The following is a 15,674-nucleotide window of genomic DNA, read 5'->3' as shown; positions in this document are numbered from 1 at the left end:
GGGGTGGGGGCACAAATCCCTGCACATTCTCTGGCCTCTCTGGTGTTCTCAGACTCGTTTTGTCTCGCAGCCCTGCCGCAGAGTGGTCCTCTGCAGAGTGACCCTCGTACTGATGCTGCCCTTTTAGCCTGGCCCCTCGGCGCAGGTGCCTGCGCTGCGCACACCTGAGCTCCCTGGGCCCAGGTGTCCGGCAGCATGGCAGGGGTACCTGTGCCCACACCTCTCAGCCTGGGCATCCACTCTGGCAGCAGGGGGAGTAAAAAACCTGATTTTTAACTTCATTTACCCTGCATGTGTAATCAGCAGTTTAGAATTATGATAATATTCCTACTTGTGTTTGTATTAATTTGCATGTACACTCATGTGTGGATAAAAAACTTAGCCTGAGGTTAGTATGAATAGAAAGAGTATCCTGATATGTGAATATGCCTAGAAGTTTAGTTGTACCAACTATCATCGTTCGTTCTGGTTTTTTTCCCTCAGGAAAGGGAATTCTTAAAGAATTATGTTCAGCGAATAGTTGATGTCCGACCAACACTGGTTTTAGTTGAGAAAACAGTATCTCGGATTGCCCAGGATATGCTGCTGGAACATGGCATCACATTGGTCATTAATGTCAAATCAGTGAGTTTTCTTATTTCTCTACTTTCATATCATTTAAAATTCACAGTGTTTATGTGTATGGGTCTTTGATATTCAGGGATCTTTGTTTGTCATATAGATTGAAAATAGTACAGGAAGCACGACAGCTGTATTATTATTTAAAGAGAGGACAATCACTCAGCAAGTGATTAATTGTATTCCTGTATTTTTAACACTCATATAGGTATCGGTAAGACCAAAGGTATAATAGACATTAGTTATTTAAAAATATTTGTTGCGCCTTCATTTTGTTTAGAGATTTGCACAAACAGACAGTGTTCTCTCCTAAGAAAAGTTAGCTTCCTAAAAATAGAGGCCAGTGTTTCCCTCCTTCCCAGCCTCCACCCTCAGTCAGTACCCCCTGCCAATGTAAGTACATCAGTGCCTTTTGGGAATGTTACTAGTAATATTTCGTACTGTGAGGGCTATTTAAAAATTATTCCTGGGGCCTCCCTGGTGGAGCAAAGGGTTAAGTCTTAGCACTATGAAGCTTTCCGCAGAATTTACCCCCAGCCAGGGAGCCGACCCACCTGATGTTGCAGACCTCTCCTGTCTCATCCACTGCTCCCCTCAGCGGTGTATTTCAGTCAATCTGCCTGTTCTCCCCACTCTGTCTCTGGTGAATCCTCTCACTCCCCACACCACCTCTGGCCTGTAACCCAGTTCTTATATGCATAAAAAATAAATGTTTAAATTATTTTTCCCTATTCCTCGTTCAAATTAAATCCACTAAGTCTTTTATTCTCGCCTTTCTAACTTTATGTTTTTCTGTTTTAGCAAGTTTTAGACCGAATCAGTCGAATGACTCAAGGTGACTTAGTAATGTCAATGGACCAGCTGCTTACAAAACCACACCTAGGCACCTGTCATAAATTCTATATGCAGATGTTTCAGTTGCCTAATGGTGAGTGATCTTTGGCATAGATTCACCTGAGAGTGGTGCTTGCGGAAATGAATAAACTTATCAGCACTACAAGGTTTACTTAATAGGAAATATATGTTAGCAGTGATTAAATGAAGATAGGCAACTGTTGCCTTACTTAGTAAGTTTTTTTCTTATAGATGTAAGATACTGAATTCATTCTGTCTGGTCATCTGAATTGCCACCTAACCTTCTTTTAATTTTTGTTTGCCTCTTTATAGAACAAGTTAAAACACTGATGTTTTTTGAAGGCTGTCCACAGCACCTTGGCTGTACAATTAAGCTTAGAGGAGGTTCTGATTATGAGTTGGCTCGAGTTAAGGAGATCCTGATATTTATGACCTGTGTAGCATATCATTCGCAACTAGAAATCTCTTTCCTCATGGATGAATTTGCTATGCCTCCTACATTAGCACAGAACCCTTCCTTCCATTCTCTGATTGAGGGGCGTGAGGAGGAAGAGCCTGCACAAGAGCAGTTCAGTGGAAGTCCCCTCCCCCTGGAGCCTGACTTCCCTCCAGAATTTCCACCTTCTGATGATAGCAGTTTGCTGGAATCAAGGATTGTGCTGGAGAAGGGTGACCAAGACAATAAAAGCGTTGCTCAGGAGTCTGCCTCTTTGAAACACCAGGAGTGTGCCCCAACAGCTTGCACGGTCGGGGTCCCCTGTGCTCTCTTTCCTTCAGTTCCTGCTTCGTTGTTGCCCCTCCCTGTGGATGACCAGCAGGATGTCCTAGGTGGTGAGCAGCCAGAGACTTCGCAGCAAGCAGATGAGCTCCAGGATCCCAAGGGCCAGATGAGAGCCTTCAGAGACCCGTTACAGGATGACACTGGGCTATATATTACTGAGGAAGTTACTTCTGAAGATAAACGAAAGACTTATTCTTTGACCTTTAAACAGGAATTAAAAGATGTGATCCTCTGTATTTCCCCAGTAATCACATTCCGGGAACCCTTCCTTTTAACTGAAAAAGGGATGAGATGCCCTACCCGAGATTATTTTGCAGAACAGGTTTACTGGTCTCCTCTACTCAATAAAGAGTTCAAGGAAATGGAGGGCAGAAGGAAGAAACAGCTGCTCAGGGATCTCCCTGGCCTACAGGGCATGAACGGGAGTATTCAGGCCAAATCTATTCAAGTTTTGCCCTCACATGAGCTAGTGAACACAAGAATCGCTGAACATCTGGGTGAGAGCCAGAGCTTGGGTAGAATGCTGGCTGATTATAGGGCTAGAGGAGGAAGAATTCAGCAGAGAAATTCAGACCCATTTGCCCATTCAAAGGATGCATCTGGTACCTCAAGTGGCAAGTCAGGAAGCAAAATGGAGGGCGATGAAGAAAAAGGGTTGATTCCTAATGATGCAGTTTGGTCGACAAAGGTGAGCTCACTTGGGTACTTGTGTAAATTTAAAGTATGTTAAAAGTCCTTCTATGGCATCCTGAAAGAAAAACTCAAACACAATAAATCACATTCAGAATTGTTAAATATTTATATATATATGTGTATTTTTTGTCTTGAGTTTGTTGGCTTATGTTTTGTTGTAGAATGTATGAAGTAGCAATATAATGTCATGAAGCCTGGGTTTTTGTTTTTTTTTTAAAAAAGATTTTTTTTTATTTATTCATACAGAATTGGGATACAGGCCAGAGATGCGGAGGGTGAGAGGATTCACCAGGGACAGAGTGGGGAGCAGAACAGGCAGATAGGTGAAGTACACTGCTGAGGGGAGCAGCGGAAGGTCAGGAGAGGTCTGCCACGCCATGTGGATCACCTCCGGGGCAGGAGGGGATCGAACTCATGCCGAAGTGGCTTAAGCTTCTTAGTGCAGTGCTTTAACCCGCTGTACCACGAGGGAGGGCCCGAAGCCTGGGTTTTGAGGCTTTCTATATGAGCTCACAGTTCACTAGGAAAAGTACGGAGCTGCTTAAAATTTCTCAGAGGTTGACTTGACTACTGGTGATGTGTCCTTGAGATACACTTGTTTAATAAAACAAAAATGTTCAATGTACTGGTAGTCAGGGAAGCGTTAGTAATAATGATACCCTTTTTCATTTTTTGTGAGATGGTGAAAAAGTAAAAAGAACCATGGTTCATGAGGCTGTATCTGTAATATTTAAATTAATGTAATGAATTTTATGTAACCTTACACTTGTATATATTTATGTAAATTTACAGATATAACAGGTGTCTGAATTACTTTTCATATACATACTGTGTTCTTTGATCTGGGATTCCTATCTTTTATAATCTGTTCCTTCAAAAATAAGCAAATCTGGCCCTCCCTGGTGGCGCAGCGGGTTAAAGCACAACACTAAGAAGCTAAAGCCACTTCTGCATGAGTTCGATTCCCGCCTGCCCCGGAGGTGACCACGTGGCGTGGCAGACCTCTCCTGACCCGCCCCCTGCTCCCCTCAGCAGTGTACTTCATCGATCTGCCTGTTCTGCTCCCCACTCTGTCTCTGGTGAAGCCTCTCACCCTTCGCATCTCTGGCCTGTACCCCAGTTCTGTATGAATAAATAAATAAATCTTTAAAAAAAAATAAGCAAATCTTCGGCGTAAGGATGATTATATTTTGTAAGAATATATATGCAAGGGTGTTTGCTGAAGCATTGTTTCTTGTTTGCAGTAAGAAAAATGTGCTGTGTCTCATTAGTAATCCAGATAGAACCCATTATATAGTTAAAGTGTTAAAAAAGCAAATTTTGTTTTGATATATGGAGTATCGGCTTATTTTTCATAAAAACATAATCGCCTATAAATATTTAGGTGGATGTTCTTGTGTGTGGTGTGTGTGAGAGCTAGCAGAAAGAATGTGTGGTTTTCAATCATACAGTGACAGTAAGAGACCTAATGTACTTTTTGAACTCTGCATATTTCTAGACTGAGTTTCAGCAAAGAGCAGGTGTTACCTTTTTTAGAGTCAAAAACAGAAAGTACAAGTAGTTAATACCTTAGAATTTAGATTTCTGGTTGTTGCAGATTGATGTCATATTCAGTCATCATTTTTTATCTGCATCTATTAACTTCCAAAATAATTTAATACAGTTTTGTAAAAAGAAAGCGTAACTAAGAAAACTAGCCATTTATTTGTATTTTAGACATTTATTTGTATTTTTAAGGTTACCTTAAACTCTGGATTATATTACCCCCAAAACTAATGGCTCTTCTTTTTTAAGTTTAGTTTCTTGTAGTTTGAATTGAAGACCGTGGTGGATGTGAAAAGCTTGCATTGGGCATGGAGAGAGCTGTGACTTTCAGGTGCTCACCATCCTTCTCTTGCAGGTGGATTGTTTGAACCCTGTTAACCACCAGAGACTGTGTGTGCTCTTCAGCAGCTCTTCTGCCCAGTCCAGCAATGCTCCTAGTGCCTGTGTTAGCCCTTGGTAGGATTCTTTGCCTCCTGCACTCTCACACTTTGCTTAAGTACAAAACTAAGGGGACTTAAAAACAGCCATTAGAATATTTTTTAGGTATACAGTATGCTACTGGTCATATAGGAATGCTTAGAACTTCTAAACCTATGAATTAAGTGTAAAACTTGTATTTGGTTGTTGGTAGAGTACCTTAAATAAGAGGTAAAAGGGAATGAGTGATGGAAGATAAATTTGTACAAAAAAAGCAAAAAATTGATGACATGAAAGCTAGTTTTAAGCATTTTTATAATGTGTAATTTAGGAAAATTTTCTGTCAGGCTTTATTTTTATAAAAGCATTTGGTCGCTTACTAATGGGTTTTGTTCTAAAGCTTAATTCTAAGTAGACTGTAAACTAAATGTTAAAAATTATTTGTTTTAAATAAGAGTCACAAAAGCCTAGTTACTACATAGTTTACCTGCAGTTTTAAAAATACTGTTCATTATAATTACTTGTTTTTGGAGCATTGTTTCCAAGGCGAATGTGTTCTTGTATTTTAATTTTGACAACAGAAACACTTACTTCTATCTACTGCAATCGGATTTTTTGTGTGTTTGTTTGTTTTTTGGTTGTGATATAGCCTTCGAGCAGACTTGTAGCTGGGAGAGCCATGGGGGTTTTCTCTGAGAGTTTATGGACCCCCTTAGGTCAAGACTTGAAAATGATGTGGGTTTCAACAGGGGTACAGCCAGCTTCTCTTGTTTGTGGGCATACATTAGGTATAAAGGTATAACTTTTCTCTCCTAAAATAATGAGTTCCATTTTATGTTGTCAGGGCTTAGCTTTGTAAAGAATGCTTATTTCTTCCTAACTCAAAATAGTATTTATTTAATACTGTAGTTTACGCATCCTCATTAAATAGTTTTGTAAGATAGTTAATGGATTGGGACTGGATTAAGCTAAGCTGCTGTAGTGTGACCAGTCCAAATCCATTTTATCAGATGAGGGAAAACTTGTTCTATAGCAACTTGCTTTAATCCTGTGCTGTCAGCATGTACAACAGCAAATCAGTTTATAGTCTCAAGAGATGTTTTTTGCTGTGTGCTTATTCTTATGATACATTTCTAAGAAATTCTCTTTTTCAGGATTGTAACAATGGAATTTTATGGGAAGAATGATCTTACATTAGGAATCTTTTTAGAGAGATACTGTTTCAGGTAAGAATATTTTTTCAACTTATATTTTAATTTTGCTTTTTTGATGTCTAGAATTTCAGATTTAAACATATACTTAAGTTGACTGTCAAGTATTGCTGTATGGCCCTCACTTTTATACCATGAGTCACAGTATACTATATAAAGAAGTAATCTATTTCACATTCAACCTGGGAGGCTTACCCAGTTCAAATCTCTGTCTGTTCAAATCCCTGTCCACCTTATTATTCTATAATCCCTAAGATGTTTTTTGGAGGGGTGGGGAGAAGTAGTGGGAGAGAATGTTTTTAGTGATTCAGGTGAGAGGTAGGAGAATCTTAGGTATCAGCTAGACCTCAAGTGTCATGCTATATGACCTGCTGCTTACATGACATAACAGGTAATTTAATCTTTGTGGAGCCCCCTTAGTAGAAAACAACAGATTCCAGAAAGAAATGTCAGGGATTTTAATAGGCAAAATAAATGTTTTAAAAATGTTCATCAAATAGAAGGTGCTTAACACCTTAACTACTGTGCTTTAGTTGGAGGCAGGTGTTCAGCTTCGGACTGTGAGCAGCAAGAGTGCACAACTCTGCACAGATCAGCCTCCCAGTTGTTACTCAAAAGAGGATGCTCTGCTTTCTCAGCAGTGTTTCTGATTGACCACTGTACATTGCTCTTGATTTTATGGTTAACATGAGGATTTTCTTTTTGTTAAAGACCTTCTTATCAGTGCCCTAGCATGTTCTGTGATACCCCCATGGTACATCACATTCGGCGCTTTGTCCATGGCCAAGGCTGTGTGCAGATAATCCTGAAGGAGCTGGATTCTCCAGTACCTGGGTATCAGCATACAATTCTCAATTACTCATGGTGCAGAATCTGCAAGCAGGTAAATGTTTATAATATTGCATATAGTATCATTTCTTTATTCATGTGGTTCTTTTCAGGGGAGTAGCCTATACTATTTTGTTATTTGCAATTGGGCTTTCATTTCTTTTACTTACCAGTGCTGTATATTTTACCTTCCAGTATATGTATTTAATGTTTGTTTTTAAAAATTCCATTTTAGAATTTATGTCATTATGTTAAATGTAGATACTTTGCCTAGCAAAAATACATGGAGATCTGTCTTAACAGTTCTCCATTACAGTTGTTTATTAATTCAGCAAATTATTTAGCACCATCTATATACTGCAAACAAGGTATGGCTCCTGTCCTCATAGGAAAGAGACAGACTTGTAACATGATAATTATAATTTAATAGAATGTTTGTATAATAAATGTAAGCCTATATCAACATTTCTATATCAAAAGTTACAGTTGAGACCATGTTTAAGTTGTGTTGCACTGTTTTTTTGTGTATATTCTTGAGAAAAGAACCATGTCTTCTTTTCTTCTTTATGCTTTTTCTAAGTCTATAGCAAATATTACCTTTTAAACAGATTGTTTGCAGTATGTGCCAAGTTTAACTTCATTATTTTGAATGGTGCTATTAGAAGGGGAATTACAGATAAAATGATAATGAGTTCGCCATCACTATCAGTGGCTGAGGAGGGCAGACTCACAGCTATTTCTTCTGCAGCAGCCAACACAGGGGTGTGAAATCATTTCTTGCAGCTAACGGTCTTGCCTTTTATATTTACTCTTGTAGGCCTTCAGTTTCTCTTAGGCAACTGGTAATATTTTATGAAAGAATGTGTGGACTCCTGTAGATTGACCAGTGAACTAAGTGAATAATTTACATTTGGTATTTAGGTCTTACATGCTTTGGTATAAGAACTTCTGCTTGGGTTATATTAGAAAGAGAGAGGTAAACAGTTTCTGTTTCACAAAAGTTAACATTCTGTGTATCAAGAAAAGTTATAACAGGTGTAACCAAACATTGACCTGTTAGGTTTCTATAAGCCATAGTAGAAAATTTAACAAAGGGCATGACAAAGCAAATTAACACAAATAACACATGCAAGTAAACTTTCTTAGTAGTCAATGAGATATAAATAAAATCAATGAAGTTCTTTTAGTTTTTTTTTTTAAGAAATCAAATTTCAAAAACTTGTAATTTCTAAGGTTGATAATAAAATGGGGATATTGGTATTCTCAGATACTATTGCAAATTATCTAAATCAGTACCCCTGTTTTGGAAGGCCATATGGCAAAAAGTATCATGGATGGTATAAGTGTTTGGTTCATTGACCATTCAGGTCTTACTTTTATTATTTTATTCCAGTGAAATTATTATAGAGATTTATAAGTATGTATATAAAAAGCCCTTTCAACAACATGAGCTTTGCAAGTCCATTTATCGGCATACTTTTTTTTCAATAAGTATATTGGAAAAATTTGTGAGATTTCTGACAGTTTGAAAAATCACAGGTTAGAAATATCAAAACACTGTACAGCCAGAACTATTGAATAAATTAAGAAGGTTAGGTATGTCATTAATGCATGAAATAAATGTAGGTAATAGTTTGTTTTCTTATTTACTACCATAAAATTGTATGCAAATCTATTACAAAAACTTAAAACTTATTAAAGCTTGCACAAACACAAAACATCATGTCACTTATAGTTGAGAGAAATGTAAAAACTGATAAGACTGCTGTTGACCATCAGTCCGTTAGCAGTGCACTTCACTAAGTCTGGCTCTTCTGCTCCCAGTCTGTGCCTGGTGAATCCTCTCACCTGCACCTCTGGCCTGTCCCCAGTTTTCTATGCAAAATAAAAGAATATTTCATGTGAGCAAATACTGATTGCTAAGTAAAAGTAAGTTATGAAATGAATTACAGGAATTTTAATTTATAAATATACTGACCATGCATCTCTTTATTCTTATATTAAGGAAGACACAGTAACATATTGATGTTGATGGTAGGATTACTGCTCTCTCTAGCCATTCCTAACTCTCCGGTCTTTATTTTCCAGTTTTCTGCAGACAGATTTCTAGTAGAAAATAACAAATCTTAGTTGTTTTTTTTTTTTTTTTTGAGAAGAGATTCTCTGTAAGTAATTGGATAACAAGTGATATGTGCTGAATTTCAGGTAACACCAGTTGTTGCTCTTTCCAATGAGTCCTGGTCCATGTCATTTGCAAAATACCTTGAACTTAGGTTTTATGGGCACCAATACACACGTCGCGCCAACGCTGAGCCATGTGGTCACTCCATCCATCATGACTATCACCAGTATTTCTCCTATAACCAGATGGTGGCATCCTTCAGGTAAGAGCCAGAGTGACCTTGTGCACAGTCACATACTCCCAGGAAGGCTTTAGAACATTTCCACTACTGCTCGATTGCATTAGTGAGTGGAAGGGTGGTGGTCCCCCTTCACTTTGCAAATACAGAAGACCATACTCGTGCTAAGATGTTAATGTTACTATTTCATTTAATTGTTACCCTGAGAAATAGCTGTTATTATTATTATCCTTCACTTTAGCAAGTGATGGAATCTATACTCTGGTAGATCTGTGACTACAGTCACTCTTAACCACTATTTGGGAGTTGTCAGAAATTTGCTAAGATATTAACTAGTATAAAGTTAGTTGGGTATTCCAGATAAAGCTAACTAAGATGACTGGTTCATAGGATGGGTAGTTATCACTGTGGTATTAAATGATGTGAGCAAGTTTCAAGCTCTACTTTGAACATATATCTAGAGTCTAAATATTTCTCACTCTACTACTCTGGACAGAGCCTTATCTTTTACTACATGTTTACAGGAGTCTCATTGCAGTTTCCCTTTGGCCTACCCTTTGCTTGTCCTCAACACTGCAGACAGAAAGATCTTGTTAAATGAAAATCAGCTTCTTTACTTTGGATTCACACTGGGTGTCTGTTTCACCCTGAGTGAAAGCCAGAGTCCACTTACCGGCCTTTCAACTCCAATTTCTGGTGTCCTGAGATCTCTCTCCCCTTTCTTCCTCCTACCTTCCCATCCCTGGTCCTTTACAGCCTTGCTGGCTTCCTTGCTAGGTCTCAGTTATGTGAGGCATTATCAGCCCCAAACCTGACAGCCTTGTCCTTACTTGTCTCCCTATCAGCTGTCAGGTATCTGCCTGCTTTTTTTTTTTTTTTTTTTAACTTCCTGTAGGTCTTTACTCACATTTATTCTGCCCTGACTCTAACTTACTCCTCCCTGCTCTCGTTCCCTTTGCAGCTTTATTTTCACATGTATCACCTGACATAAATGTTAAATATTTATTTGGTTTATTACCAAAATCTCCTCATTGCTGAATCCCGAGGATAGCAGTTTGACCCTTGTTGTGTTTATATCCTCACCACTTAAAACCATATCTAACACATAAGAGACACCCAGGAGTATTTGTATTGAATCCTATTTTCTTTTTTTAAGCAGTTTTTTAAACTGTGGACTTAGGGTCTATAGGGGATATGGAGCACTTACTAGACAACATACATCAGCTGGGAAGTTGACGATTATGTGACTTTAAGCTATAATCGAATGAAGGAAAAATTCCCTTTCCTCACTCATGGTTTTTGTCCAATTCATATTTGTTTTTAAAGCATACAAAAGTATAAATGATGAAAGTGCAGTCAAAACAAAACAAAATCTAAAATTAGTAAGGCATTTTATATTTGAAAGTTGTCTGATATTTTTATAATTGTCTTAAAATGCCATTTTATAGAAACTTTATATTACCTTATGCCTCATTGGATTTATCTCTGACCATCTAGATACATCCCTGGTTATGATATTAAAACATTTTTCTCTTTGTACTATTGTATTTTCTCCTCTCAGTTATTCTCCCATTCGGCTTCTTGAAGTATGTGTTCCACTTCCCAAAATATTCATTAAACGTCAGGCCCCATTAAAAGTGTCCCTTCTTCAGGATCTTAAAGACTTCTTTCAAAAGTAAGTTTTAGTTTCTCTGATCATTTTGTTTTCTTTAGTACTCCCTGTAATCTAGAATATCAAATTTGTTGATTTAACTTACTTTGAAAAATGTATTTATATATTATATATTTTTTTGTATCTTATGTATCTTTAATGTTACAAAATACAGAAAATTTCAGAAGTTACATACATAGCGTTAATATATAAAAGCATTAAGAAGCCAAACTCAGATACGAGAGTTGTTGAAATTTTGATGTAATCATTTAACGTTTTTTCCCCTACAAAATTATATATATTTCTTTTTGTAAGATATTTATTGAACTTTGCTTTATAGCATTATATCAATTGTGCATCACTATAAATCATTGTGTGTATAGGCTACATTAAATTTATCATTAAGAGGTCAGTTCTTGTTTCCTCCATATTTTGACCCCTTTTACCTGAATTAGTCACCATTCCTGTCCTTTCTGGTAACTACTAATTTGGACTTACAATCTAAAAGTTTATTTTTGTCATGTTTAGTTCACTTGTTTCTTTATGTACATATGAGTCAGACCATATGTTTTTGTCTTTCTTCATCTGACTTACTTCACTAAACATAATACTTTAAGGTTGCTCCATATTGTTGCAAATGGCAGGATTTCATCTTTATTTTTACAATAGAGAAGTTTTATTGTGTATGTACCGCATATTCTTTATGTAGTCATATGTTGAGGGCACTTAGGTTGTCTCCAATTCTTAGCTACAGTGAACATGGGTATATAATTAGTACATACCTAAACCATAGTTAAAGTTTTCTGTTTGTGACACCTTTTTTTCTGTTTATGTGAGTTTAGAAGATGTGATTCCAAGTTTTCTGAAATGTTTTATATTTATGTTCTTATTGTTAGAGTTTCACAGGTATATCTTGCTGTTGATGAGAGACTTGCATCTTTAAAAACTGATACATTTAGCAAAACAAGAGAAGAAAAAATGGAAGATATCTTTGCTCAAAAAGAGGTAACTCATTTCTTTGACAGAGGGCCCACAGGTTAGCTATTAACTTATTAGAAGATGCTTCTGGTTTGCGACAGTTTGTTGAAGTTGTTTTTATTCCTTGTAGATGGAAGAAGGAGAGTTCAAGAACTGGATTGAGAAGATGCAGGCAAGGCTAATGTCTTCCTCTGTAGATACCCCTCAGCAGCTACAGTCAATCTTTGAGTCCCTTATTGCCAAGAAACAAAGTCTTTGTGAAGTGCTGCAAGCCTGGAATAACAGGTATAGCTCTGAAGTCTGGTGTTTCTTCAGTTACTCTGAGTCCTCCGAGATATTTTTAATTTAAATCTCCTTATTAATTATGTAGTTAATTTTACTCTCAGGTTGTGGAAGCTTTATTTTCTGTCACCACATTTCCTTTAACAAATATATGCTGGTCTTTAGGTGGTTTGTGAAAATAAAAGGACAAAGATGAAAACAACCTTTAATGTTGCTTCAGATACTTACGAGTGTGTGTGCTTATTGAATTTCATATAGCTGATTTAGTAGTAGCTATAAAAGATTATTGACTTTTAGGTCAAGGATTTCAAATATATTATTATGAGTATCTCATAACCATTTTTTCAATATTCACTTAGGGAATCTTTCCTTTTAGTGCTTATTTAACTGTTCAGTTTATAGCATTAATTTATTAAACAATTGGATTATGATAGGCCCTAAGTGAACTTTTGGTCTTAAGAGTCTACAGTACGTACACTGTTTTCTTTTTACAGAGGAAGAAACTGACTATAAGACACTAAGAAATTTGTTGAAGTATAAGCTGTTATCAGACCTGGGATCGAGCTCATGTTATTTTATGTTTTTCTGTCTCTTATAACTACATGCTATTCTCTTTAACTATGATGGTATCAGTAACAACTCCTCATTAGCTGACTAGAAATGACAAAAACTTGTTTATATGTAATGTTAAAGTCTATTGTTGTCAAAATAGGATTAATTGTTACTGTTTCAAAGCTTTGTACATATTATTTAAGATATTAGAAACAAAGTCATATTCTTCTCTTTCTCTTCAACTGTAGGTTGCAGGACCTTTTCCAGCAGGAAAAAGGTAGAAAGCGACTGTCAGTTCCTCCAAGTCCTGGAAGACTGAGACAAGGGGAAGAAAGCAAGGTAGTAGAATGTAGTTTTGCCTTTGGTCTTTTTTTTTTTTTTGTTATAAATATTGTAATTTCATTTATGACACTTAAAAGTAGTAGGTTAATACATAGGTATTAATAATATTAAATAGAATTTTTCATTTTGAAGATGTGAGGTTTCATGGAGACATCACCCGGATTAAATTTTTGTCTTAGCCTTAAACAAAATATATTAGAATTCATTTATTTGAAACAGTTATCAGAACCTATTGTTACAAGTATCACTGGAGATCTTTATATTTGCAGAAGGTACTGTCAAGGAATCTTTGTGGATGCTCTGAATGTAGAACAGAGTTCTAATTCACTTTACTATGCAATTTTGGGTGTTTTTTTAAATTTCTGTTTAAGTGAGAAGCTTTTCTTAAAGAATCTGCACTGAGTTAGTTCTACACATTGGCTTAACCATATAATAGGATTAATTTCTTAGCTGCATAACAAATTACCAAAGCTTAGTGGCCTAATGCACAAAATTATCAATTTACAGTGGGTCAGCATTCTGTCGTGGTGAGTACTGGGTTCTGCTCAGTCTCACATAGCTGAAATCAGGATTTTAGCAAGGGCCATTTGTTATTTGAGGCTCAGGGTCATCTTTCACGCTCACACAGGTTGTTGTGATAGAATTTTACTTGTGCTTTTAGGGCTGAGGCCCTCTTTGGCTGCTGGCAGTGATGATGCTCAGCTCCTCGAGACTGCTTGCCATGTGGCCCCTTCCATTTTCAGACATGGTAGAAATCCATCAAATCCTTTTTATGCCTCAAATTCAGATTTCCTCTGTCTCTGACCTTTAGATACAGATTAAAAGCTTCATGTAGTTAAGCCATGCCTACCCGATCTCTTTATTTTAAGATAAAGTGATTTGGAACCTTAAATATATCTGGAAAATGCCTGCATTCAATGTCCACATTGGTGTTTGTTTGAATAGCTGTAAGATGTGTGTGTTTTGATAGCAGGGTTTGGGGATTTTGGGGAGGATCTTAATTCTGCCTGTTATCTTGACCATTCAAATGGTTAATGTCAGTATATGGTGTGAAGGATTTGAGAGAATGTTTTCTTTGTCTACAAATGTGTAATGTCTGGGGCCCTCTTGGTGGCACAGCTGGTTAAAGCTCAGCACTGTGAAGTTATCTGCAGCCACTGCAGCACGAGTTCAATCTCTGGCAAGGGTGGTGGCCCACATGGCGTGGCAGAACCCTCCTGACCCGCCTGCTGCTCTCCTCAGCAATGTATTTTAATACATCTGTCTCTTCTGCTCCCCATTCTGGTGAATCCTCTTACGCCCTGCACCTCAGGCCTGTACCCCAGTTCTGTATGCACAAATAAATAAATCTTTTTAAAAAAACAAACATGTAATATCTGTTGAGGAGTGTATGCATGGAATGATACATCCAAGTGCCTTAGATCTTTGTGCTATTTAATATAAAGCATTCTTCCTTTTTGTCACATAAACAATTATGTAGTAATTACTTTTCCTTAAAGTTTAGATGAGAGCAAGAATAAGGATTACAGAAGATTTACATTAGTATTTTGCCAGATAGCCAAGATAGATCTGTTAATGGCTAGCCTTGATTGCTAGTGATTTTTCCATTTGCCCACTAAAGGAACTGTAGAACTAGTGTTATAAGACCTTTATAATATTTAGACATAGAATTGAAAATACAAAGTCATTCAAGAGATGATCATCTTTAGAAGGTTGAGAATTGACTTGATGCCATAGTACTGCCTTTATATTCATTCGATAAACAGTTCTTGATTACCCTTGAGCTTTGTTCTAGATACAAGGCATATAGTTTTGAACAAAATCTATACTTTCTATTCCCATAGAACATTTGTCTAATGAAGAGAAGACCACAAATACATAGTGGTGGTGGAGTGGGGGAAGGTATGAGAAAAATAAAGGAGAGTACTGTCAAGGGAGTGGGTGGTGGTGGGTTGATGTAGGGTACCAGGGAGGGAGCCCTAACATGGTGAGCAAATATAAGAACATTCTAAGTATAAAGCATTCTAAATACAGTCACCTAAGAAGTGACACTATCGTCAAATTTTATACCTGGCGTATAGTCATTCTATTTGTATTATATCTATGGATAATAGAACTTGAGAAAATCCAATGGCTACTTAAAGATTACTTGGTTTATTGTTTAATAATTAAGCATATCCTAGATACTTAAATGCTAAGAAGTGAGCTTTTATTCCAGTAATGTTCTCAAAGTATGACCCAAAGGTTTAAGACCCTGTTAGTGACAGATTTACATTTATTAAAAAACTATTCAAAAAGAAAGATTTCCTATTTTTCAACTAAGTGAATCTAGAATTGCTTTCTATACTTCAGTCAATAGATTAAATGCAGAAGCTAGATAGAAACCTAGATGGCTTCTGTTAGGCTAGACATAAAGTATTCATAAAAGTATAAAGCAGTGCCACAGTTTCAATACTTTTTTGAGGAAATTAGCTGTTTTTTTTAGTATTTATTTATCTACACATACATAATGGGTACAGGCCAGAGGTGCAGGAGCGGTGAGAGGATTCACCAGAGACAGA

The 15,674-nt window shown here is 36.9% G+C and overlaps 1 protein-coding gene across 1 annotated transcript in view; it reads left to right on the top strand.

The window, feature by feature from the left end:
- The window catches only part of PIKFYVE (phosphoinositide kinase, FYVE finger containing), a 77,432-nt gene that overhangs the window by 41,797 nt on the left and 19,961 nt on the right, over positions 1-15,674 (top strand). The window contains exons 18-29 of the mRNA XM_004674812.2: positions 484-624; positions 1,420-1,546; positions 1,786-2,942; positions 4,848-4,948; positions 6,064-6,135; positions 6,832-7,003; positions 9,154-9,332; positions 10,870-10,983; positions 11,856-11,964; positions 12,068-12,222; positions 13,020-13,110; positions 14,958-15,015. Coding sequence (XP_004674869.1) covers positions 484-624; positions 1,420-1,546; positions 1,786-2,942; positions 4,848-4,948; positions 6,064-6,135; positions 6,832-7,003; positions 9,154-9,332; positions 10,870-10,983; positions 11,856-11,964; positions 12,068-12,222; positions 13,020-13,110; positions 14,958-15,015 — 2,476 coding nt within the window. The remainder of the gene's footprint in view (positions 1-483; positions 625-1,419; positions 1,547-1,785; positions 2,943-4,847; positions 4,949-6,063; positions 6,136-6,831; positions 7,004-9,153; positions 9,333-10,869; positions 10,984-11,855; positions 11,965-12,067; positions 12,223-13,019; positions 13,111-14,957; positions 15,016-15,674) is intronic.

Source organism: Condylura cristata, unplaced genomic scaffold (genome assembly GCF_000260355.1).
Source record: "Condylura cristata isolate star-nosed mole 26May11 unplaced genomic scaffold, ConCri1.0 scaffold00002, whole genome shotgun sequence".
Classification (NCBI taxonomy): domain Eukaryota; kingdom Metazoa; phylum Chordata; class Mammalia; order Eulipotyphla; family Talpidae; genus Condylura; species Condylura cristata.
This window is presented reverse-complemented; position numbering and strand designations above follow the sequence as displayed.